General features: G+C 45.4%; 1 protein-coding gene across 1 annotated transcript; it reads left to right on the plus strand.

Moving 5' to 3' along the window:
* Window positions 1–16,196: 16,196 nt before the first annotated feature.
* On the plus strand, window positions 16,197–25,215 carry LOC103182503. Its single transcript, XM_007899563.2, has 8 exons — window positions 16,197–16,334; window positions 16,702–16,906; window positions 18,062–18,235; window positions 18,816–18,924; window positions 20,039–20,187; window positions 20,532–20,637; window positions 21,122–21,220; window positions 24,560–25,215. The coding sequence occupies exons 1-8, from the start codon at window positions 16,214–16,216 to the stop codon at window positions 24,809–24,811; spliced, it is 1,215 nt and encodes a 404-aa protein (XP_007897754.1). The 5' UTR covers window positions 16,197–16,213; the 3' UTR covers window positions 24,812–25,215.
* Window positions 25,216–27,406: the final 2,191 nt, after the last annotated feature.

Here is a 27,406-nt window from a genome sequence, read left to right on the forward strand (position 1 = left end):
ATTATGTATTTTGTGCATGAACATAGCAGCCAATTTGTGCACAGCAAAGTCCCACAAACAGCCCTGAAGTGAATGAATACTTTTATTTGGGGGATTGTTGGTCTTCTTATCCTATTTTAGCGTCTTATCCTATTTTAAATGAGTTCCAGCATGCTTGCCTTAACCATCCTCCTTGGTTACCCGTTCCAGTCATTAATTATAATTATGTATAATAATAATAATAATCTTTGCAATTAATACTGCATCTTTCACCTCAGGAGGACACTCAAAGTGCTTCACAGAAGTGCGACTATTTTGTAGGCAAATGAAGCAGCCTTTGCATTTGGGCACTGCAATGTCCCAAAATTGGCCTCCAGTAGTCTGTCCACCGCCTTGCCCCCTCTCTCCCCTCTTTCAAGCAAGAATGAAAACTTTCCTTTTCGACCGTGCTGATGGCCACCTCCCGCCTCCCCCCAGATCAGAGTCAGGCTCCGCCACTGTTAAGCGCTCTGAGACGCTACCCTTGCAATCCAAACTCTGTGTTCTCTTGTTTCGCTGTCTCTGTCCACCCAACTGTATTGTTTTGAGTTTACTTTCTCAATCCCATTTAAAATCTTAAACATAATCTTAAATCTTAAAATCTTAATAAGGATTCCTGTACAACAACAAGATTACATTTGCATAGCGCCGTTCACGTCGGGAGGACGTCCCAAGGCGCTGGACAGAGTACAGCATTTCAGCATTGTAGCTCAGTGGTTAGAGCACTCACCTTGCAAGCGAGAGATCTGGGTTCGATTCCCGGCAGGGTGAAATCCTGGGCAAGTTTCCTTACTCCACACCCCTGATAATAATCCCTTATGAAAAAACAATAATAATTTGGTCACGCAATCCACGACTGTTTGTGGGATACTGCTGTGCACAATTGGCTGCCGCGTTTTGCCCACAAATAAGAGTCAACTCACTTTACAGTATATTATGTGAAACACTGAGACATCTAGATTTGTTAACCAATTCCTTGTTAGAACATAAACTAAATCTTAAACTGTCGTTGACTCCTTCATTATCGATGACCAGATGTGCCTATCAGTGTTTCTGGATCTGTGTGTATTAGTGTTTATGTGGTTGCTGTATAAAGGTTTAAGTGGATGTATCAGTGCTGATGTACATGGGTATCATTGGGTTCTGTGTAAAATTTGGATCATCTATCTGTGTTTGAGTATAATACGGATGTTTATAAATTGATGTGTCAGCGTGTGTAATTTATGCGTTTAATATAGACGTTCCCTCCCCTGCCTCCTTCAAGGCCCGTCTCAGGACCTTCCTATTTGATAATGCCTTCGGTCATTTTTCCACTTCCACCCCCACCCCCACGCCCTCCACCACTCTTGATTCCACCCCCAATTCAGGTGCTGACAGTGTCCTCCCAACTTGAAAGGCGCTATCTAAATGCAATATGTTGTTGTTAGAGATATGATGCATTAATGTACATTAGTATGATGTGTGCATTAGTGTGATATATATATCAGTGTGTAAGTGAGTGTGAATATCTCTCTCAGCGCTACCAGGTTTGCGAGAACGTTGAATGATCTGGAGCCCCCATATAGCTAATGATAGCTTGCAATCCACTTGGCTTGTGCCTCCCACCCCCAGGGCTGGCGCCTCCCACCCCCAGGGCTTGTGCCTCCCACCCCCAGGGCTTGTGCCTCCCACCCCCAGGGCTTGTGCCTCCCACCCCCAGGGCTTGTGGCTCCCACCCCCAGGGCTGGTGGCAGGCGTGGTACCTCCCACCCTCAGGGCTGGCGCCTCCCACCCCCAGGGCTGGTGGCTCTCACCCCCAGGGCTGGTGGCAGGCGTGGTACCTCCCACCCTCAGGGCTGGCGCCTCCCACCCCCAGGGCTGGCGCCTCCCACCCCCAGGGCTGGTGGCTCCCACCCCCAGGGCTGGTGGCAGGGCTGGTGGCTCCCACCCCCAGGGCTGGTGGCAGGGCTGGTGGCTCCCACCCCCAGGGCTGGTGCCTCCCTGTGGTGCCTGATTCCCTGATTCCCTGATTCCCTGATCTTTCCCTCTCCCCCCAACTCATTCCCAGGGATTTCCTTTCGCTGTGAAATCCACGGGCTAACGCGCGGCCGCTTTACACGGAATGCGGTTGCTTGGGAACGATTGTAACAGTCGTGTCACAAAGTCGGCGAAGTCGGAGGGAGAGACAGAGAGTGAGGAGACAGAGAGTGGGAGACAGAGACACAGAGAGTGGGAGACAGAGAGTGGGAGACAGAGACACAGAGAGTGGGAGACAGAGAGTGGGAGACAGAGGCAGAGAGAGTGGGAGACAGAGGCACAGAGAGTGGGAGACAGAGGCAGAGAGTGGGAGACAGAGGCAGAGAGTGGGAGACAGAGGCAGAGAGTGGGAGACAGAGGCAGAGAGTGGGAGACAGAGGCAGAGAGTGGGAGACAGAGAGAGAGATCCAACGAGTGAGAGACACACAGGGAGTGAGATACAGAGGATCAGATTGACCAGAGACACACACACACACACACACAGAAGTAATAGCGAGGGGCAGAGGCGAGAGAGAGAGAGAGAGAGAGAGAAACAGAAATAAAACAGAAACTGGATTGACTCAGCTGCACACAAACAGGGGAGGAAGCACAGAGAGTGGAAACTTGAAGCAGGGAAACAGAAATACATAGACATCTGGAGACAGAGAGAGAGAGAGTCAGAGCCAGAGAGGAGCAGACCCAGAAAGAATATAGACAGTGTGAGAGATCCAGGCTGAATCGTGCCAGATCCGAGCCAGAGGTTGGGTGAAACAGATTGAGAGATTTGGAGCTTGACATTGGGATACCTACAGGTCACCGGGATGGAGAATGACAATCCGCAATGCATCAGGTTCGCTTTTCATCTGCAACAGGTTTCCTATTATTGCAGACATGGCCTGTGTCGGTAGCGAAGCGGTTTCAGCTGATTAGACTCCAGCAGTTACTCCAACACACAGGCTGGGGTCCCCAAGCCTTGGCTCTTGCCATCCTATGCCTAATACTTTCTGGAATTAGGGAAGCAGGATGTGTACCTCCAGAGAGAAAGTGCGCATTTCATTCCGACGATCTGCCTCTGGAATTTCCAAGTGTAGTTGAGGTGTATGGAAGTCTCAGTTTTGGCTGACCAAAAGTTTAAAAAAATCTGTTTGCGTAGAGACACAGAGATAGATAGGATATTAATTCCAAGCTCTCTGTAATTTAGATGTGTTTTGGTAGTTTTCTTTTAAAACAACTGAGACCGGAGACGTGAATCTGCAAAGCAAAAGAATTGGGATAAATGGTCTGTAATACAAAATTAGATGATAATAATCCTTGCATTTGATATAGCTCCTTATCACGTCTTCAAAATGTCTTAAAGCGCTTTACAGAATATACTGCAAAGTGAATTGACTGTATATTTTGTGGGCAAAACACGGCAGCCAATTGCGTACAGGACAGATTTAGAGATAGAAAGAACGTGTGAAATGCAAAAGCAAAATCAAAACCAACCAAAATCTGTCTATATGTCACTCCCTGTGCCTCTCTCTGGTAACTAAATCTGTATCACTACTTGTGTGTCTCTCTGAATCTATATCAGTCCCTGTGTCTGTTCCTGGTCTATCTCTCATTGCTGGATCTTTCTCTCACTCTAGTATGTCTCCCATTCTCTGCTCCTCCCTCCCTGTCGCCTTGTGACACGATTGTTATAACCGTTCACAATGAAATATAAAATGAAATCCCAAAGATCTGCCATATACCAGATGACATTTGGAAAGAAGTATGTGCAGTCACTGAGCAATTGACGTATCTTGTTTCTCCAGTGAAAGACCTCCAGTGGAAGTCGAGGATATTGAATCCCGCATTAGGGACATAGTGTTAGCCAAGAGGATCCGAGTAGGGGAATATTTTGGAGACTATGACAAATTCAATATTGGATACATCACAGGTAAGTCTGAGCCCTTCCTTTCCACTGGAGACATTTCAGTATCAGCTGGAGACTGTTGTGTATGGTCCATTGTAATGCAATGCTACCCCAATGCTTGTACTTGCCTACCTACAGGATTGCAATGTTGTTAAAGGTCTGCCAATGTTCACCTGTTAGATCAGGGTGGTCGAACAAGCAGTCCACGGCTACATCCGGCCCAGGGGATGATTTCATCCGGCCCGAGAACCATTTTCAACTTTTCATTTCACTTCTTGCTTTGTAGCGTCCCAGTTTCTACGATGCATAGACCAAACTGTGGGAGTTCGGCTGAATCCAGAGGAGACCAATATACTGCTCGACAAATACGACTTGAGGTGCAATGGCACAATCAATTACCGGCAATTTGTAGATGTCATTGATAAAAGTAGGTTGACCGGAAGAGCAGATCTGGTAGGATTAAGCTGGAAAGGCTGAATAGTATGCTTTCTCTGTTTTCCATTGGGAAAGTGGGTATGTGTATAAGAATTTGTTTTTCATTCATGAAAAGGTAGCTATTAACAAACGTACAGGTAGCCAATCGAGAACTGGGTGCACTTTTAGATGGTTTGGCACTTTAAGTAGGTAGATGGATGGCCATTAAGACTATATATCAACTGTAGCCAGTAGAGCACTGACAGGGCTTCAGACAATGTATCAGCTATAAGCAGTAACGCATAGGAGGGCCTATAGGATGTACATTTATATAGCGCCTTTCATGTCAGGAAGACATCCCAAAGCACTGGACAGTATAGGTTTTGCACTTGAGCTGGGGGTGAGAGCTGAGGAGATGGGGGCCGAGGGGCTGGGTCAGTCAGAGAAGGGGGTAAAGAAGACTGAAGGTGCAGTTGAGGCGGACCTTAAAGAAGGCGAGGAAAGCGGTGAGGCAAAGGGACTCAAAGGGATGGAGTTCCAGAGTGTAGAGGGAAATAGCACTGAAAGCTCGCTTGCCAATGGGTAGGCAGGTAAACTGGGGAATGTGAAGCAGGCCAGTGCCTACTGAGCTGAGGGAGAGGGTGGGTTTGTAAGGTTTGAGAAGGTTGTAGAGGTTGGGTGGGACCATGGAGGGTATAAGGTTAGGACAAGGATCTTGAACTCGATCCATTGGGAGATGGGGAACCAGTGGAGCTGGGCGGGGATGGGGTGATAGACTCACGGAGCCCAGGGCAGAACAATGTGTTAGCTGTAGCCAGTTTATCATTGAATTGCCATTCAGACAAATGTAATTTATTGTTGTTGTTGTCTATTAGAAAAGTGATATCAGAAATGCAACACGAATGAATATCTTCTGACTCAGGAATGCTGAGGAGTGGTGGGAAGTATCCTGATCTGAATCCGGCAGTAATATAGACAGCTGAACAGCCTTGAAGAATTCCTACAACATGACCTCCAAACCAAATGAATTATTTGTAATCACAGGTTCCCTGGAAAAATTATTTCAAGATAATTACATAGTGTGGTATACTGTGTATATTCTAGCACAGTTAGCTACAAACAGAAAGATCACTTATCTGATTGGGGTTGTTACCAGTGCATTGACGGACTGAGTCAACAGGGAGCACTGAGCAGAGAGGGAGAGTTTAAGGGTGTTATCCAAAGATACGATCAAACAGATCTTCCATTCACATTTTACGCTTTTTCTCTCAACAGATTTTAATCCCAATATTCTCAAAATTCACCCAAAGCTTCAGACAGTGGAAGCCCCAGAGTAGTAAGTACATCTGTCATTATTAATGATCACTAGTCAAATATTTTATTGTATAATGTGAGTTTGGTCAATTCTCCCCCTTTATTCCCCTCTCCTTTCTCCTCTGCTGATGATGCAGACTCAGATGGGGTTGTAGTTCCACCATCCCCCACCACTCTCATGTATTTCATTCAAGTTCTCATTCTTTGTGTGTCAGCCTAGCTCAGTCAATAGCGCTCTCACCTCTGAGTTAGAAGGTTTTGGGTTCAAATCCCAAGTCAGGACTTCAAGCTCACAGGTGATTCCTGGGGGTGTGCTGGAAATGCCGTCCTTCAGATGAGATGCCAAACTGATGTCCAGTCTGCCTGTTCGGATAACTAAAAATCGAATGGCACTCGTTGAAAAGAGTAGGGACAGATAAAATTGGTCATTCACTTCATGGCTGTTTGTGGGACATTATTTTGTGCAATATTGTGAATCTGATATGACTATACATTTGTATATATTGAACTAGTATCCATCCACCCTGCTCAGCTTCTCAGCTGTATACAGTGAACTGAGATATCCTCCCAACATGAGAAACACTGGATACATGTAAACAGCTTTGCTTCCCCTCCCTCCCCCCCCACCCCACACAGTGGGAATGACTGTTCTCAGTGCCTCTGGGCTTTTGAGCCTCAGATGAAGGTTTCAAAGCCACTGAAGTTGTCTACATATCAGATACTTCTCAACACCTGAAAGTGTCTGAAGGTCTTTGGCAGCTGCAAGTCTAAAAGTAACCACTGGTATCATTGTGTGCTTCCAGCCTTGGGACAACCAGTTGCCCGACCGACCCAGACATTCTAAAATGCCTCGACCACACCATGAAGCAGCTCTGTACCTACTATAAATACCATGGAATTAGCGTGCTATCTGCATTTCAGAACTTCGACAAGCAGAGCACAGGGCTGATAACAGACAACCAGGTAAGTAGGCAGGGCAGAGGTACTTAGGAAATGATGAGTTCCCATTTTGGGATATTTCCTAATGGAGTTCTTGATGGGGGTGGGGGAGCAGGGATGACTTGCAGGAAGTTGGAATGACAAGTGTGAAGAGTATTCCAGTTAGCAGAGGGAAGCCCCAGTCTTATCAGATTCCTTCACTGATTAGGAATGCAATCTTAATTCAGAAACCTGTTAAGAAATATTGCAAAGTTGACCTCTATAAAAGCCAGAGACATCTGTTCCATTGTCCTGATCTTGACAACAACAACAAATTAGATTTGTACAGCGCCTTTCACGTCGGGAGGATGACCCAAGACGCTGGATAGTCAGGGATTTGGGCAAGAGCGGGGGATTGGGATCAGGAGGGGTGGAGGGTTGGGAGGGTAGGAAGGTGCCTGGAGGCGTCATCAAGGAGGAGGATTTTGAGACCTGCCTTGAAGGAGGCAAGGGAGAGAGCAAGGTGAAGGGACTGTGGGATGGAGTTCCAAAGGGAGAGAGACTGAAGGCCTGACCGCTGATGGTGGAGCGGGCTGCAATGAGGACGAGCCGACAGGTTGATATGGCATTAGCAGGTCACAGAGGTAGGAAGGAGCAAAGCCGTGGAGGGCTTTGAAAGCGAAGACGAGGAAATGGCTTCAATCACAAAGCACTTTTAAAACACTGTATATAAATAATCAAGTGGATGGGATAAATCTGTGTTTTTTTTTAAATCCTTCTTTGATTAATAAATTCTTCGACACATTTTGAACTCACATTACCCTTAATTTGGGGACAGGTTTCTTAACACGGAAACAACCCCTTAACGAGATAAGTCAAATGCATGAATAAAACCCTGACAGTGTGAAGGGTAGTGATGTATCTTCAATCACACACCATTGGGTCAAAACTATTTGATTCTCATCAAGATACAAACAAACAGCTCCAGTTGCAAGTAACACAATATTATTATAAATAACAAGACACTATCTTACCGAGAGGTCTAATAAATTGCAGAGCTGTGGATCCCGTTTACCACCACTGGAGGGGGATGCAGCATTTTGTAACATGCAGTATCCAAACCAAACTGGGAATCCCATGCATCCCACCTATACATGGAGATTCCAGAAATAGAAAAATTTACATTATTTATCCTGAGAGACGCACCCTGCTTACTTAATTCGGGAAAGTATCAGGCTAAGCTATTGGCAACTTTGTCTAATATTTTCCAGTTAGCTTGCCATTGATAGCACTGTCTGGCAAGCTTTCCCGCTGCTTGTCCAGCTAGCACCACCCTGCCCATTAGGGCTTTGGCTTGCAGAGTTAACAGGAGCTGAGTGTGTGGATTCCCTTCCCCCAGTGGCAGTTCTGCCCTTCCAAGTGAGCCAGGTTGGCTGTGCTGTTATCAGCAGTGCCCTGGATACTGCGGTTCCGTCTGGCTCGGAAACTGGACTGGAGACCATCACAGAGGGGTGGCTTGATCCTGACATTCTGTTTCCAAACCTTGGAGCCAGTTCAGCTTACCTTCCCTCAACAAGGGCTGTAGCACTTGCAACAGTTGTCCAAATTGGACTGAAACAGACAACTTGATGAGCAGGAAGGATAGAGGTTCTTATGAAATGATGAGGTCCCATTTTGCAATATTTCTTAATAGATTTCTTAGCCCCACAATCCCTCAGGTTACAATATCCGAAGCGAGTGTTGAACCTAAATTGCTCTTTCGTTTCTCCTCTAGTTCCAACGGGCTCTGCCTCGTCCTCTCGGCTTCCCGGAGGAGGTGGTGAAGCTGCTCATCTCTCAGTACAAGTCCCTGGAGAAGCCCGAGTTAGTCAACTACCTGAACTTTAACAATGACGTTATTGACAGGATCAAGGCCATGGATAAGGAGAAGCCCCACAAACAGGAAGTCCCCTACGGCTACTGGCCACCTCAGGTGTGTGATTCCAATTGGTGTCAGCCTGACTTCGTTGGAACATAGGGATAGGAGTAGAACACAGGAACATAGAACATACAACCCCTTGAGCCGGTTCCACAATTCTATTAGTCCTATAGCATATTGGTTAGTGCATTCGCCTTGCAAGCGAGAGGACCTAGATTCGATTCCCGGGCAGGGCGAAACCTTAGGCAAGATTCCTTGCCGCACACCTCTGTTTACCTTGCAGTAAATAGGAACCCGGTTGTTAGTCAATTGAAAGATCGCTTTTCAAAAGGCAGTAATCCCTCCAAAAAATAATAATTTGGTCACTCAATCCATAACTGTTTGTGGGACGCTGCTGTGCAGTATTGGCTGCCGAGTTCTGTCCACAAAATATACAGTCAATTCACTTTACAGCACTGTGAAGCGCCGAGTTCCGTCCACAGAATATACAGCCAATTCACTTTAAACACTGTGAAGTGTTCAGATATCTGAATGATGTGATAAGGTGCTATATCAAGTGCAACGATTATTATTATTAGATCTTTGCTGATCTGTACCTCAACTCCATTTACCTGCCCTTGCTCCATATTCCTTGATCTCCTTACCTAACAAAAATATCTATCGACCTCAGTCTTGAAAATTTCAATAAATCCAGCATCCACAGCCTTTTGGGGGAGAGAGTTCCAGATTTTCCACTACCCGTTGTGTGAGAAGGTTGAAAACAGCTCATCACAAACCATCTTATTGAATCCTTTCATAATCCTATAAACCGTTTGACCAGTTCCTCTCTCGATCATCTCAACTCTAGAGAGAAAAGCTCCAACCTGGATTATTATTATTACATTGATATAGCGCTTCTCACGACGGAAGGATGTCTCCAAACCCTTTACACTAACTGGACACCTGCACGGGTGGGTGAGGAGGTGGGGGTTAAGATCACCCAATAAGTGGTCAAAGAGCTAAGTGTTAGGGCGGGCTTTAAAAGTAGAGGGGAGTGGGGTGAAGTTCTAAGTTCCTTCTTGTGATTTGACAACTGTTCGCAGTCTGCCGTGCCCCCTCAGCTTCACGAAGTCTTCAACAAGATCCGGAAAGCCGTGTACATCAAAGGAATTCGAACTCCTGAGTTCTTCAAAGACTACGACAAACTGCACAGTGGTCTGATCACGGAGAGTCAGGTGAGCAGACAAGAGCACTTTGTCAATGCAGCTCAAATCAAGCCACTGAGGTGGTCAGCGGAGACCGCCACTGGCAAACTGTGGGGGCAGAAAGGCTGAAGGCCCGACTGCCGATAGGGGAGCAGGCAGGGCGGGGGACATGGAGGAGAGAATGGGCAGGTTGATGAAGTTTTGATAAATCCGAGAAGTAGGGAGGAGCAAGACCTTGGAGGGGTTTATAGGCGAGGATAAGATCTTGACCTCTATCCTCTGAGGATGGGGAGCCAGTGAAGCCGGGTGAGGATGGGGGTGATCAGCTCACGGAATTTAGTGTGGGAGAGTACACGAATTGCAGAGTTCTGAATAATCTGCAGTGTATGGAGGGAACAGTTGGGAAGTCTGGCAAGCAGGGAGTCAGAGCATAAACAGTGTTACACACACACATCTCTAGGATTGATTGAGAAGTGAATCTTTGCTGGATTCAAAGTAGGGCACACCAATGATTCACGCTGTATATTCAGGGCATTGGCCTCAAAATTGTACACTGTGTCCATACTGACACTGTGAAAGACTAATCCCTTTAGTTCCACTTGTTCACCAGACCCTGGGTTGTTGTCGAGCTTAGTGTAATGGTGGCTGGAGTCAGTGACGGTGCTAACTTTACTCTACAGTTTGTCCGAGGCCTTGTCATAGCTTGTGGAAAGGAGGCCAACCTGACAGAGGAAGACATCGAGACGCTCCTCAAATGCTACCGCGCAGGCGATGGGAAGGTTCGCTACCGGGATTTCTGTGATGTGATGGAGAACGGTAAGAAGGCCTCTCTCGGGCTGTTTGTGGTTGGGCTCTAATTCCTTCTGCTGCAGAGGAATAATACTGTATAAAACCCAGAATGATAATGGTTTTCAAATACCAAGTAAACCCAGAACAACACATTCAGATACTGCACGGCAGCAAAACTAGAGGACCCAGTGTCAGCGTCATGATGGGCAAGATTAGAGCAGGCACCAGCAAGTAGGTAAATAAGTAAGTAGGTACATAAACGACTGGAACACGTTACCATGGCTGAGGCCAGGACATGGGACTCTTGAAGAAACAGCTTGTTGCTGTGATAGGGGGAGATGGTAGGCTGGGTATTTTGGAAGAATGAGATCAGATGGGCCGAAGGGCCATCTTCATTCAAAACAATCTTGTGATGGTGGCTTTTGGAGACTGTTTCTGAGTGGAGGGTGGATGGATTTGCACAGTGCAATATTTCTACAATGTTTGTTGTCCAGAGATGTGCATTGCTATATGCTTAAACCAACTCTCAGAAAAATTACTGCCATCTGTTGTATAGAGTCTTGGTCTGACCTCATCTGGGGTACTGCGTACAGTTTTGGGCACCGCATCTCAGGATACGATATATTGGCCCTGGGGGGAGGTGCAACGCAGATTCACCAAAACGATACCAGCGCTCAAAGAGTGAAATTATTAGGACAGGTTGCATAAGCTTGGTCTGTATTCCCTTGAGTTTAAGAGATTGAGGGGTGATCTGATTGAGATATTTCAAATAATAAACGGATTCGATAATGTAGCTATAGAGAAATTATTCCCTCTGTTCATATGTTCCTACTCTTTCTCTTGTGATTCACAAGCATGGTGATTTTTGCGTAAATATCCAAACCGAGCTAAAACCACAGATAAAACAGTGATTCTATATTAGCACTTTCCTTGCAGGGTGTTTGCCTGACTTTGCATCGTGACCAATTGAATCCTTCAATGTCTCCAGTTATGGAGGTTTTAATCTCAGGGCAGTGTGTGTATATGTGTGTGCATATCTCAAAGCTGTTTAAACAGACCATTCAGTCTTACTGGTCCATGCCAGTGTTTATACCCCACACAATAAACCACAGTTCCCATATCCCTTTATTCCCTCTCCCTCATGTATGCATAATGCTTCCTCAAGGAATTTCCAAAGAAGTCAGAGAGTTTTAGGAATGAGTCAAACTGTTTGAGTTAAACATCATTATGGGAGTTTTGGTTGGAAACATTGGCATTGTGAAGGTGCTATTAAACATAATTTTGTTTGCTCAGCGTTTAACATCCCGCACTTGGAGAAGCATCCCACAGCAGAGGTATACAGGCCGGAGAGAGGAGCTCTGTCTGAGGTGAGCTTTCAACCTATAACAATGTGTCCTCGGGTTTTTTAGGCTTCAGAATTGTACAAATATGGAGTCCCATAGTATATTGGTTAGAGCAGGCAGGGCAAAACATTGGGCAGGCTTCCTTACTCCACAGGCCTCTGTTTACCTAGCAGTAATGAGGAACCTGGTTGTTATACAAATGTAATTTTGTTGTTGTTAGTCAATTGGACGATCGCTTTCCAGGGTTAATAATCCCTTAAAAAGATAAAGAATAATTTGGTCACTCAATCCACGACTGTTTGTGGGACACTGCTGTGCGCAATTGGCTGTCGCATTTCACCCACAAAATATACAGTCAATTCACTTTACAGAATTATTATTAAATGTATAGCAAACAAGGGAGCCATCTGGCCCATTGTGTCTGTACTGATACTACTAGACTAATACCTTCAGTTCCACTTGTTCAGCTCATCGTCAACAACAACATCTTGCATTTATATAGCACCCTTCACGCAGGGCAGCTTCTTGGGAGTGCTTAGCGCTGACCCTGCTTGACATTGAGCCTGAAGAAAGGGGAAGTGACCATAGGTCAAAGAGAAAGGTCTTCAAGGATAACAGCGTAGTGCTGGGGATGCGCTGCATTATTGGAGGTGCTGTCCTTTGGATGAGACATTAAACCGAAAGTCCTGTCTGTGCCTGTTCAGGTGGACTTCAAAGATCCCATGGCGCAAATTGAAAAGACGAGAGTTTCTCCTGGTCAGCAATCCTCAAGATAAATTTGGCCATTAATTTCATGGTTGGTTAGGGATAAAAAATACAGTTACTACTCTACTGTAAAATCCTGTGAACAGCTTTGAGATGTTTCAACAATGTGATAAGATGCTACATTGTCAAACCAGTGTCAAAGGCCCTAATTGGGATGGTTTGGATGTGCCTCAGTTGAGTGTGGAGGGTGATTTCCAAATTGGAAGGTTTAAGGAAGCTTAACTTGGTTGATGATGTTAGGTCCTGTGGCCTTGTTTTTAGCAGATAATTGAAGGACATTTCACAGCATGTGGCAAGCAAGCTGATGGGATCTGACCAAGACCAAGAATGTTAGTGCAATCACTCCTGGAGGTTGAGATTAGCCAGGATTATAGTGAGGGTCAGACGGCAGTGCAGGGCTTACTCAAGTCTTGTTTTTGCTCCACAGATTGGGACCTATCTGACTGACGAGGAAGAGAAGCAAGTGGCCCGTGTGCTGTCGGAATTTGCTAAGCTGGTGAATAAAAGGCAGTTATTGGTAAACCCATTCTTCAAAGACTTTGACAAGGTGAGTGTGAGGTCCTTGGCTTCAAAAAGATCATTTCAGTGACAGCGAGATTCACTTCAGTGCTTCACATCAGGGCAATGCTCCCAGCCAGGGATATGGTGAAATTTGAGATGTGAATTAGAACAGCTATAATTGCAGTTCAATTTCACATTTAACCACTACTCTACAGGGTCCCCTAGCAGAGTGGTTCGCGCGCTCGCCTTGCAAGCGAGACGCCTCGAGTTCGATTCCCGGGTTGGGTGAAACTTTAAGCAGATTTCCTTACCCACACCCCTCTGTATACCTAACAGTAAGTAGGCACCTGGTTGTTAGTCGATTGGCGGATCGCTTTCCGTGAGTAATAATCCCTTCCTCCCCATCCCCCCAAAATTGGTCACTCAATCCACGACTGTGTGTGGTACACTGCTTTGCACAATTGGCTGCTGCGTTTTGCCCACAAAATACACAGTCAATCCACTTTACCATATATACCATACGGGGAGGACAAGTTTGCAGGACTATAGAGAGAGCGCGAGGGAGTGGGATTGATTTGGATAGCTCTTTCAAAAGAGCTGGCACAGACACAATGGGCTGAATGGCCTCCTTCTGTGCTGTATAATTCTATAATAATCTGTGAACTGTTTTGAGACATCTCAATGATATGATAAGGCGCTATATCAAATACAAGGATTATTATTTTTTATTACAAGGAGAAACTTCTTTACTCAAAGAATGACAAGTATTTAGAATAATCTACCAGGCAAATTATTAAAGATAAGAATATTAGGATTAATCATCACAGTATTAGTTGCTGGGGGAACATCAACATATCAGATGGTTACCTGGCCTAAAAATCAAATATGCTCCAACAGTCATATAAATTGTTTCTTTTACTGATTTTTGTTTTAGAGGAGGGGATTCCCCTGTATCCTGGCTAATAATGCCGCAGATAAAATTGATCATTCACTTCGTGGTTGCATTGTGGAACTTTGCTGCGCACAAATTGGTTGCTGCATCAAATATAGTCAAATGTGGACAAATACAATCAGTGCACTATAAAATCATTTCTGTGAAGTATGGCAAGAGAGAGAGCAAGGCAGAGAGATTGAACCAGAGATTCGGGAAGTAGGTACAGCCACCAATGGTAGAGCAGAGGGGTTGAGGGATAAACAGAAGGCCCGAGCCAGCCGAACGAATGGGGAGGGTGGAGGAGTAGGGGTGTGAGCAGATCAGAGAGGTCAGGAGGTGCTAGAGCATGGAATGGTTTGTAGGCCAGTGTGAGGATCTTGTAAGAAGTATATCACAAAGAGTAATGTCTCCACTTACCTCACCTGGCTGAGTGGCTTCCTCAAAGTTCCCATCCGACATTTAACTGGTGAATGTGTTTCATTCCGAAGAGAGTTGCCTACAAACGGCTTCTGACCAAGTCTCAGTTTACCCGGACGCTGGACTACCTGGGGCTGGGCGTGCTCCCACTCGATCTCCGACTCCTGTGTAAGAAGTTTGAGGACCCGGTTAGTGGAGATGTAAATTACGTAGCGTTCAGCCAGGCCATTGACAGAGGTGAGCAAATTACACATTCTCTCCTTGTATTACAAAAAAAAGTAAAAGAAAAAAAAGTGAGTGGTTGCTCCGTATCTGTGTATTTGGCAATGTTTCTGTGTTATTCAGATCATCTGGTCACAAAGAGAAAGTCTCTGCTTTTACGAGGAGAAGGTGCAGTGGGGCTGATTTCCCAACCTTTCCTGCATCATTTGCTGATTTGGGAAATGGTGCTGGGAGTCCAGGCTTTGATCCGGTGGTTGATCCTTGCTCCGGGTTAGGAAGATTAGTGCGCTGTGTTGCGTCACTATTTGGTGACCATTAACCCTTAGTTTGACAGTAAAACTTGCATAAGTCTGATCTGTATAAATCATATAATCGCCTAAGTCATGCATCTGCCCAAGTCCCATTCAAGAGTTTCTATTCTATGCAAGTTTGACATAACTTATACTTCGCATAAGTCATAATAAATGTATGGTCCCAACCGATACGATTTATGTGAGGTTTACTGTACTTGGGGATGCCAGCATGCAGTGCTCCCCACTCCCTCCCGCTGTAGATAATGGAGTTTCGGCCACAAAATACACAGTCAATTCACTTTAGAATCTATTCCGTGAAGTGCTTTGAGATGTCTCATCGAAGTGATAAGGTGTTGTATCAAATACAAGGATTATTATTACTATTATTAAATGAGAGATGTTAAAGCACACTCAACTCGTTGGTTCCTTTCCAGAATACACTGGTTTTAAAGTTGACTGCGATGAGCCTGTAGTCGATATGTCCACAGACGTTATCCCGGAACCAATAGTTCAAGAAAAGACCGTGGACTTAGATGAGCTGATTGCCCGCATGCGCCACGATATCCTCATCAACAGAAAGAGGGTAAGACCATCTTCTAATGTCCAATGCAATGTGCACAAACATATAGTTTGCCAATTTTCTCCCCGCCTTTTCTCAAACTCTTCCTAACGCCCAGTCGGTCCTTCTTCTTGTATGAACCCAGACAATGAACCTTGGCATGCAACAATTGTGTGTGTATGTGTGTGTGGAAGGGGGGGAGGGCAGTGAATCACAACCAAGTCAATGCTGTCCTCACCCACTGTTTGCACGTGTTTACTTCACAGTGGTGTGTGGAGAGTGGGTCATTATTACAGAAAATAACAGACCACTTTGGCAAATAGTGTATAATTCACTCTGAATATGGGTTTTCCGGTGGTTCCTTTATAAGAAATGCAAAAAATAGTTTCCAAATCAAGATTCAGTTTTAGGACGAAAATTTGTTTGCAATTCAGATCTGGCGGTGCTTTTTAATAGAACTGCGGAAGGAACAAAAAGGCTTCCAAAATAAGATAAAAATGAAGTAAGAATTTTCCACAGTTTGGTACACTCTTAAATTTTAAGGCAAGTGGTGCCACTGGTTGAGGCCGTTTGGAATTCCGGTTCCAGGCGTCCGAGAGCTAGCGGGAGGAGACTTGTGTTGATTTTTGAGGGGAACTTTTCCTTTCACAGACAGTTGACTTCATGCAAGACTTTGATGGCCTCCGTCGGGGCCGAATCACCACCTCAGTCTTCAGGAGGGTGCTCAGTATGATGGGATTCGACCCGCAGCTGACTGAAGCCCAATTCAAAGTGCTGGCGGAGTGCTACACAGACCCCTTATTGCCTGACCATATCCTGTGGCACAAATTCTCTAAGGACATGGATTTAGGTACAAACCATTTGCAAAGCACAGGGACTCTGGCTGATAAAATGATAATAATAATAATAGTAATCCTTGCCTTTGATATAGCACCTTATCATGTCGTCGAGATATCTCAAAAGACTTCAGAGGATATACTGTAAAAAGTGTATTGACTGTGTATTTTGTGGGCAAAATATGGCAGCCAGTTCTCCGATAAGTCAGTTGAGTAAACCTTACGTAAGCTCATGTCAATCTTGTTGCCTTCAGCACGATACAAGTGTAAGTCTCAGATCCAGTAGAAACCCATTGTGACTGGGGTGTCTTTACAGAAGTGTCTTTGCTGAAATCACCACCATCTTGGGTGTGTTGTAGTGAACGCTAATTCTCTTTCCAGTTTTCACCATCCCTGAATTGGAGAAGAAACCCAAATTGAAGCTCCCGCCGCAAGAGGACTTTCAGCTGCCCAAGGTCGGTGCCACTGATGCAGACAACCTGGAGGTCCAACAGAGGGAATTGTTTGAGGCAACAATGTGCCGCTTCAAGCAGCGGATCAGTCACAGGAATCTGCTGACTTATCAAGATTTTGCAGACTTCGATAAGTATGTTGCCACATCTATAGTTATTTGCTCCAAAGCTTAACTATAAAATGGGTCCTTTTCATTCCCAACGTTACAATCTGCAGAAGCTTCAAAGTAGAATTTGTTCTTTTTCCTTGAATTCAAGTAAATAAGAAATGATCTTTGTGAGAATAGAGGAACGACAGCCACAATTTCTTCTGTGCTGTATTGGTGTCCTGCTATCCTCACCCCCTCTCTTGCCTTCTTCAAGGCCCGTCTCAAGACCTTCCTCTTCGGTCCCTCCCTACCCCTCTCCTCCCTGCCCTCCAGATCCCAATCCCCAGCTCGGGTGCAAATATTTAGCTGTCCAGCACCTCAGGACATCCTCCCAATGTGAAAGGCACCATGCAAAAGTAATGTATTGCTGTTGTTTGGGGTTTGCAAACCCTTGAGGCAGTGCAGAGGAGAGCAATGAAGTTGAATCCCAGTGTTAAAAGGATGAGCTACAATCAGATAAGGTAGGGCTCTTCAGCCTTGGCAAGAGATATCTCAGATGGGATCTTATAGGAGCCAAATGAGTATCTAAATGGGATTGAGAAAGTAAACCTAGAACAATACTTTCAGATATGCCGAGGCAACAGAACAAGAATCAGGGTTGCTTTTCCCAGAAAGTAGTTTACAACTGGAAATGGATTGCCAGGAAGGTTGATTGAGTCTAGGATACTGCAGTTCATTGATGCTGTGTTGGGTGAGACAGCAGGAAGAAACTCCCTTCTCTTTTCGAATAGTGCCATGGGATCTTTAACAAATGAACAAGCAGAACAAGCAGACGGAGTCTCGGTTTAACATCTCATCCAAAGGACAGCACCTCCAACAATGTAACCTCTCCCCCCCCCCAGTATCAGCTTAAACTACGCAATTCCAAGTAGGCGTTGAACTCACAACCTTCTGACTCAGAAGCCGGAATGCTACCACTGCGCCAGGCTAACACAACAAAAACTACGACGGGGGTGAGGGATTTACCTTCCAAATTAAGGCTGAATTGAAGACTTTTTGTGAATTTTTCTCCAATAAATTCAATTTTAAGTTCAGGTGAATGTCACAGGGTAAGAGTAGGAGTGATTTTGGGCCTTCCGAGAGCTAGAGTTGACTTAGGGAGCTCCGCTGTATAGCCAAACAGATCAAATCCTTTTTCAGGTTCAACCATGGCCACGTGACTGGAACTCAGTTTCGCCGCTGCCTTACTCAGCTCGGTCTGCAAGCGACGGAAGAGGAGGTGAATGTGATCGAGGAGGTATTCTCGGATGAGATGGGCTTTAACTATATCAAGTTCCTGGAGGAGGTGGACCCACAGCTGAAGCCTGAAAGGAGGCGAGTATGAGAATCCAATAATGATGATCCTTGTATTTGGAATCACATCCGACCTTTCATAGCACATCACAGGCTGCAGTGCAGTACATAATCTGGATCAGAGAGTATTGTATATGAAAACACTGTTATAATAATAACAATCCTTGCATTTAACAGATCGCCTTATCACGTCGTTGAGACATCTCAAAGCGCTTCACAGAATATATTGTAAAGTGAATTGACTGTATTTTGAGGATGAAACGGGGCAGACAGTTGCGCACAGCAGTGTTCCACAAACAGTCGTGGATTGATTTTTTTTGAAGGGATTATTACCCCCGGAAAGCGATCTGCCAATCAAATAACAGCCAGTTTCCTACTTGCTGATGGGTAAACAGGTGTATGGAGTAAGGAAACTTGCCTGAGGTTTCGCCCTGCCTGGGAATTGAACCCGTGTCCTCTTGCTTGCGAGGCGAGCGCGCTAACTACTACACTACAGGACTCCCAAGTGTTACGTCCATTTCGCCTTCTTCCCTCACCACTCCTCCCTCCCCCCCCCTCCCACCCAAACTGATGATTCCCTATGGCGAACTTTCTTTTGCAGGTATGAGAAACTGATGAGCGACATTCACAAGCTGAACGCTGCTAAGAGAAACTTGGAGGTGGGAGCCTCATCTGACATTGACTGCATCTTAGCGAAGATTAAGACCAAGGTAAATACATTGATCACAGCCTGCCAGTCTGACATTCCCATTCATAAGAGCACCTCGCTCAACAACAATAACAACTTGCATTTATGTAGCGCCCTTCAAGCAGGGCAGCGTCTCAGAGCGCTTAACAGTGGCAGAGCCTGATTCCGAACCAGGGGGAGGGAGGACGAGACCATAAGCACATGCTCACTTCCTTTACCCAGAGACGACAAAAATTCTCTTGGAGATGGAGCTGGGTGGCGCTGGAATGAGGGGGGAGGGGGGGAAGGTAAGCGGTGTCTCCTTGGAGCTGAGATGACTCCAAGGCGACATATTTGATAATAAAATGTCAAAATTGAGCCAGTCCTCCATGGCACTGTTAATAGTCAAGTTCCTGAGCCAGGCAGTTCCACAGTTTTCCAGGGTACTGCTGTTGGCAGATCAGTCTGACCCATTGACAGGACTTAGAGGGGTAGTCTGAAAGCAGGGATTATTGCCACTCAGCTCCCCTTAACCTTGCAAACCAAAGCCCGAATGGACATGTAGTGGAAAGCTAACCAGACAGTGCTTTCAATGGCAAGCTATGTGGTTTTAGCTGGTTAACTCCAGAGGTTACCCCCAACAGATACAAGCCTTGGCTCTTGCCAATGTGAGCCCTAATAATGTTAGGAATAAGGTAAGAAGCGTGCATCCCTCCAGGGAGGGAGAGCTCATTTCATTTCCAGACACAGGGACATTTCTATTTGGAGCTGACAGGCATATGTGGAATTCTCAGTCTGGTTTAGATACTCTTAAGCATAGTGATGGGGTTGCACATGTGTTAGACACTGTCCAAAACCCAAATCTTCTCATTCCCTCCCAACTTTCTTATGTCCAATTCCAGGTTGTTGCCTATCATTTAACAGGGATTTCTAAGGGGAATACAAATCTTTCTAAGTATAACTTGGTTTGACCCACAAATCTACATAATTTACAATGTTTACAGACAACATTTCATTGATGGTCTTGGTAGAGGGAACCATTTCTCTCACAGAGGAAAAGGCACAATAACAACACCAAAGGGCAAGTACAGTATTGGAGTGAACCATTGTGCTTCTTGGCTTAAAATATCCTTTTTTGGAATCTGGTGATGTTTCAGGTGTATCGAGAGCGAATGAGGCTGGATGAGCACATGAGAGACTTTGATAGACTCCATTCTGGACGTATCTTAAAGGTCAACTTCAGGAGGGCTCTTGACTTGAATGAGTTTGAGTTGCAGCCTTCAGAGGTAGCAATCCTGGAGAAAAGGTAAGTTGGGTACAGCGCATGCGGCTGATTTCCTAGCATAATGGATCAAGTGGACGTTATCTTTGAAAAGAATCCGATTTCAATCGTGCCATGGGATCTTTAACTTCCATCTGATCAGGCAGACGGGTCCTCAGTTTAATATCTTAAATGAAGGACCGATGAATTGCAACAATGAGTATGACATTATTGTCACATACTTCCTCTATGTATAATGCTCAGTCCTGTCTTTTCTAACCTGGTTGGAGTCTCTCTGTATAGGAGATTGGGGAGGCAAAGACTTAACTTTTATTAAGGCTAACAAGAATAACAGAACTGCAGTCATGTGAATTCTCCCTTTCCTTTAGGTACGAATCCTGTAACAAGCCAGACTATGTTGATTACAAGCTTTTATTCGATGACATTGAATCCATTTTTACACTCAAGAATCTTGAGAAGTTTCCTCTCGCTGAGGTAGTTTGCTGTGTCCCCTAGTCACTTGTGTGCGAAGCACATATACACACAAGCGCGCGCGCACGCACGCACACACATGAACAATAAATCAAAGAGTGCATTTGCTTCAGCCTTCCATACCCATCCGCTCCTCCTATTGTGATCTACTGCTCGCTCCTCACTCCCAGCAGTCCACTATTGCTTGGCCAAGCTTTCAGGTACAATGCTCTACCTAAACAAACTCTCTTCCTGAACCACATTACCCCACTACCTCTCACTGCCCCGCTCTTTGCCCCACTGCTTCACTTCAAAAGCTTTCAAACTATCTTTTATGTGAAAGGCACGATCTAAATGCAATATTAGCAGAAATTCAGACCAGCGAGCTGGGGAAAAGGTTGCAAAAAAAAACAATGTAAAGGCCATTATTCTGGGTTGTGGGAGTGTTTGTGATTACCAGGAAAGCTGTGGGAAGCGCTTCAAGTCACAGTGTTTTGTCTTCCTTTAGGTTACACAGTTCAAACCTCCGGAGGATTGGACTCTGAATGAATTGTCTACAGAGGATGAAATTGCTTACTTGGAGGCAGTGGCTAGGCTGGCAGCCAAGGTAACCATTGAGCATATGTTAGTGATGGAAGCTGAAGGGCAGCAGAGTTGCAAAGCTACAACAGTAGGTAGAGCTGAGGAATGTTGCAATGGGAATTTTTGGGTTGAATTCGCCACATACAGTATTGGACAGTGTAGGCACATGACATTCAATGCCCGTTGGTGGCACCCATTCACAGATTAGTAAGAGTAGCTAAATTTACTGCCATCCTTCGCATGAGATGTTAAACTGAGCTCCCGTCTGCCTGTTGGATGTTAAAGATCCCATGGCGCTATTGGAAAAGAGAAGGGAGTTTCTCTCTCCCGGTGTTCTGTCTAACAAATCCCCCAAACGAAATTGGTCACTCACTCCATGGCTATCTGTGGAACATTGCTGTGTGAAAACCGGTCTCCGTACCATTTAGTGTCGTGCCTTTCGCCCGGAGGACGTCCCAAAGAGTCTCTCAGGATATACAATAAAGTGTAGTGAACGTGTGTTTTGTGAGCAAACGTAGACACCAAAGGAAAGCTGAGGTATAAGTTGCATGTAGCAGAGACAGGTAGAGCTGTAAGAGATTCAGATGGAGACGTCCAATTCGGTGGTGAACAAATATCTTAAGTAATACAAACAGTTCAACTTATTCTTAAAACTGAGACCATAGATACAGTAGAATCGACATCGATTCCACTGGGAAGTGCACTGACCCCTCTACACAACTCCCAACTCTTCCAAAGTTGCATCTTTTATTTGTTTCTAACTCCGCCTCCCCTTGTCACAGAGATAGCCCCCACCCTTCGCAGGATGCTAGCGAGCGATCTTTGAGCAGGCTGTTTTTGCGTGGGAAAATAACTGTGAAGAAAAAAGAGATGGACAGCTAATTGGAAGGATTCCTGTTTCTTAGTCTTGAGATAATCAGATATCCAGGAGACAGCATCTCTCCCTGAGCCTCTTTGTTTTCACATCTGTGCTCAAGGACATGATTACTCAGTTCCTAGCTGGGAAGATGGCATCAACCCAGACACCTAGCGAGAGAAAGTTATCATAACCTGACCTCAGCTGGGATCAAGCCAATATATCTTTAACTTTGCTGATGCTAATTGGCACATGTACCCTCTCAGGGGCCATTAAAACACCCCATGTTGTCCATGCCCTAATAACTAAGGAATGATCCGCCCCATGACCGGAAATGCCTGAGGGGTGAGGCAGTGGCAGAGTCTGCAACATTGGCAGACTCTGCCACTGCCTCACCCCTCAGGCTGCCGAAAACCTCACCCACTCATTCGTCACATCAAGGCTCGATTATGGAAACTCCCTCCTCATCGGCCTTCCCAACTCTTCCCTTCACAAGCTGCAGATCATCCAAAACTCTGCAGCTCGTGTACTCTCACGCACCAGGCTCCGTGATCCCATCATTCCCACCCTCGCCCAACTCCACTGGCTCCTGATCCCTTGGAGGATGAATTCAAGATCCTCGTCCTCACTTTCAAGGCCATCCATGGCCTTGGCCCCTCCTATCTTTCTGACCTGCTGACTCCCTACGAACCTGCCCGTTCCCTCCGTTCAGCCGGCTCCGACCCGCCCTACCATAGATGGCCGGGCTTTCAGCCTTTCTGTCCCCACACTCTGGAACTCCATCCCACAGTCCCTTCGCCTTGCTTTCTCCTTTGCTGCCTTCAAGGCCGACCTCAAGACCCTCCTCTTCGATCATGCCTTCAGTCGCTCTCCCTCCTTTCTGCCTTCACTCACCCTTACCCCACCCCTCCCCTATGCTAGGGTCCTGACCTCTGACTGTCCAGCGCCTTGGGACATCCTCCCGACGTGAAAGGCGCTCTATAAAGTGTCCCATTGTCAGCTCCAGCTGCTCTTCCCATCTCCAGAAGTACCCCTTAAGCATGCCAGAGGGTAACATCCGTCATGAAATTCCCAAAGAATCCACTAGAGGCTTTGTGAGAAGTCGACCTTCAGCAATCCAACACACAACTTCACAACACCCGGTCCACATTCCTGAATAGACTTGTTCAGCAACTTGGGCCAGGGCTCATTCCATTTGAAATTGCCTCTCACATTACTCAGTAGCGGAATTCAGATGAACCAGTTTTTCTTACCATTAATTGACGACATCGTAGGTTAGGTGCGGAGTAGAACTCCCACCGCACTGTCCATCTAGCAGTTCCCAGTCAGGTATGACGTGGCTTTTGTACAATGAATATCCTCCCATCATGAAAGGTGCTATGACAAATGTAATTTGTTGTTGTTGGTACCTCAGGACAGGAAAGACTCCTAAAATCTCTGGTAAGAACGGAGGCAGAAGTCGACATATAGCATATCCAGACCTCAAAAGAATTTTGAACCTATTTTACACAATGATTTACAAATAGTGTGCAGCACGGAAACGGGCTACTTGGCCCAACCAGTCCGTGCCAGTGTTTATACTCCACACGAGTCTCCACCGACTCCTCCCTCTCCCATACCTTTCTATTCCACTCTCCCTGATGTGCTTACCTAGCTTCCTCTGCAACGCATCTGGAAAAGATTGAAGGCGCGGTCTCTTCCTCTTTGACCACGCCTTCGGCCACACTCCCACCCCCAAACTCCCTACCCTCCACCCCTCTTGATTCCAAACCCCCAGTCTGGTGCAAACCCCTAAGTGTCCAGCGCCTTGGGACATCCACCCGATGTGAAAGGCACTATATAAATGTAATTTGTTGTTGTTGTTGGAAGCCTGAGCCACAGGTTCTTGGGAACAACTTCCCTCCACACTGCAGTTAAACGTTAAAGTCCAGGAAGTCCTCTATTATTCTACTCAGTGGGTCAAAGGTCCTCTACCTCATGCGGGTGATGGGAGACAGGAATAGTGGGGGGGAGAGGGTGGGGATGGAAAAGGTTCATTAAAATGGAATGATCCTGAGGACCAGAAACCAATGGAAGGAGACAATCTAATGTACATTAAAGGAGTCCCACTGCATAGTGGTTAGTGAGCTTGCCTCACAAGCAAAAGGAACTGGGTTCAATTCTTAGGAGGGGCGAAACCTTGGGCATGTTTCTTTGCTCCGTATGCTTCTGTTTACTTAGCAGTAAGTAGGAACCTGGTTGTAGTCGATTGGTGGATCGTATTGTGGGAGTAATAAACCCTTTTTTTTAAAAAAAAATGGTCATTCAATCCATGACTGTTTGTGGGACACCACTGTGCAAATTGGCTGCCCCATTTCACCCAGAAAATACACGGTTAATTCACTTTAGGGTATATTCTGCGAAGCACTTTGAGATGTTTCGACGATGTGAAAGGCGCTATATCAAATGCAAGGATTATTACAGCTATGTTTTGTCAGAGTAATAATGGGCCTGTTATGGAATTGGCAGGTGAGGAAGAAACAGCTTCAGCTCTTCCCACTCTTTGAGGATTACGACACCATCCACATTGGCCGGATTTCCCAGTCGCAGTTCCACCGAGTCCTGACCGAGCTGGACCTGGACAACGTGCTAAGTCTGAAGGACATCCGGGCCATACGCCAGAAGTTCCGGGTCAAGGTGGGAAGCCGGGACGATGTTGACTACATTGCTTTTTGCGATGCGGTTTACGATGCAGCCTGCATGAACAAGAGGATGCCCTAGCCAGTAAGCCGGTGACCTCCACTGCAGGGCTAACTCTCAGGAGAGGTTTGAATCAAATTGGGAAGGTTTTATTTAGAGACTACTTTGAATTCATAGCAAATCAGCGAACATTAGGAATGATTATTTTTTTGCATCTCGCATAATGTATCTGACGCCTTGAGGGTGTGTCACCAGATAAAATGTAGCACTTCAAGTTGCCAATGGTGTCTTCTGACATTTTCCATCGCGTCACATTTACATTCTCCACTCACTAGTGTATTCACTTATTAACGGTTGAAGCTTCTCTCCATGATGCTAGTTGAGCAGGAAAAGCCATCTCAGGGCACAGCAGAAATCCACAAAGCAAGCATTTTAATTTCACTGAAATTACTTTTAAGTACATTTAAATAAATAAATAAATTGATCACGCAATCCACGACTGTTTGTGGGACACTGCTGTGTGCAATTGGCTGCCGCGTTTCGCCCGCAAAATATATAGTCAATTCACTTCAGTATATTCTGTGAAGCGTGTTAGTGTTCCCTGGACTAAAAACTTGATCCAATCTAAACCACGTGCCCACGTCAATAAACGGCAAGATGTTTTTCAAATTACATAATTCCTTTTTTTTTTGACGTGCAGAAACTCATCACTGTGTTTAAGAGTTTCCAAATAAAACTATTTAAGAGTTCCACACATAGGTGGAAATTTCTGGTTGCCTGGAATGGAGTGAATGCACTCTCTCCCTGGAAAGATGCACCCTGCTCACCTAATCCCGGAAAGTATTCGGCAGTTTGGTGAGTGCCGAGGCTTGCGACCCAGTGAACGCTATTAAAGGTTCTGTTGCAGTATAATTAGACAAGGTCACAAGAGAGAGGTTTGCATAAGAAGAGGCTTTGTCTCATTGTTGCAGAATACAAGCCTACCATCTCTCTGTTGCAACCTCAAGCTGTTTCTTAAATGAATCCAGCTTCATAGCCTTTTGGGCAACTGGTTCCAGATGTTAATTCCCCTCTGTAAAAAATGCTTCTCATCATCTGTTCTAAAAAACCCTTTGACAAACATGAGCCTACGCTCTCTTCTGCTGCCACTAGCGTTATGGAATTTTGAAGGGAAAGGACGTGGGCAGTTGTGTTGGGAGGCTTCATCCTTTGGCTGAATCATTCAACCGAGGTCCTGTTTGTCTGTTCAAGTGGATGCTAAAGATCTTATGGCACGATTTGAAAAGAGAGGGGAGTTTCTCCTGGTGTCCTGGCCAACAACTCCTTTAAATAAAATTGGTCATTCATTCCTTGGCTGTTTGTGGGGAGATTCCTGTGCGCAATTGGCTGCCGCATTTTACCCACAAAATACACAGTCAATCCACCTCACAGTGTCTGTCTGAACGATGTGATAAGGCGCGATATCAAATGCAAGGATTATTATTACTTTTACAGTGATGTGCTCACAATTGTATATTTAACAGGGCAGGGAGGGTTGACTTTGAGTCAGAATGAGGCGAACCCACTCGTAGTTTATAGGTAGATTACTCTTTCTAAATACGTTCATGGTAAAAGAATGTTAGACGCAAGCACACAACAAAGATGTATTATCAGTGAGTGGTAACACAGACAATACAGAGAAGCAAGAATGTTGGCAGCGTGGTGAATTACAAAATTAAATGGACTAATATAGGAAACTTTAATTTAGGCCGATTACAAACCACTGGTGATGATGACACATTAGCCAGATATCCTGGAGGGAGCTGGATCAAGTGATAAATTGTGTAAACAGTGGAATGCTGGTTCTGCAGAGCAGCACAAGCAGCACTGTCAGGGGCACATAGATCGCAAGAGAGCTTTAGGAAGGCACTTCGGCCCATTTGGTCTTGTTCCAAAAAACCCACCCCTATTCTTCCTATGATAATAATAATCCTTGCATTTCATGTAGCGCCTTATCACGTTGTTGAGACATCTCAAAGCCCTTCACAGGATTTACTGTAAAGTGGATTGACTGTGTATTTTGCAAGAGAAACGCGCAGCCAGTCTTGCACAGCCAGCCACAAACAGCTAGGACACCGGGAGAAACTTCCTTCTCTTTTTGAATAGTGCAATGGATTCTTTTACATCCACATGTATCTTGGTTTAACGTCTCATCCAAAGGATGGCACCTCTGACAATGCAACATCCCCCGGCGTTGCATTGGAATGTTATCTTAGAAACAGTGTTAAGCTGTTTCTTAAATAAATTCAAGCTACTGGTCTTCATTGCCCTTTCCATTCACCCATTCCAGCTGTTAACCCTCTGGATAAAAAAATATTTCCTGGTCTCTGCCCTAATATTGTCGTTTGTAACTCTGAACCTGTGCCCTCTTGCCCTGTTGTCTTGATGTATCTGTTCTGGGTTTCCTTTCCCAAACCTATTTTTTTACCTCGCATACTTTTATCCTCTCTGAGATATCCTTTGTGAAGGATAACGAGCCCTAGATCGCTTCATAGTTCCTCACGGTTCATCCTATAGGAATTTATAGCACTGGAAAAGACCAGTGAGGTTAGTCCACTGACCTATCCCATAGCAAATAATTTTTCTATAAAATTAAACAATCCTCACTTCACAGTCGGATCTCTCAATCAAAATAGC

The sequence above is a fragment of the Callorhinchus milii genome, unplaced genomic scaffold, assembly GCF_018977255.1.
Source record: "Callorhinchus milii isolate IMCB2004 unplaced genomic scaffold, IMCB_Cmil_1.0 Scaffold7, whole genome shotgun sequence".
Lineage (NCBI taxonomy): Eukaryota > Metazoa > Chordata > Chondrichthyes > Chimaeriformes > Callorhinchidae > Callorhinchus > Callorhinchus milii.

Coding starts and splice junctions, on each gene's coding strand:
- LOC103182503 (XM_007899563.2), top strand. CDS start 16,214: ATGATGGGATTCGACCCGCAGCTGACTGAAGCCCAATTCAAAGTGCTG. Junction 16,335..16,701: donor CTCTAAGGACATGGATTTAG/GTACAAACCATT, acceptor TTCTCTTTCCAG/TTTTCACCATCCCTGAATTG. Junction 21,221..24,559: donor TGGCTAGGCTGGCAGCCAAG/GTAACCATTGAG, acceptor TGGAATTGGCAG/GTGAGGAAGAAACAGCTTCA.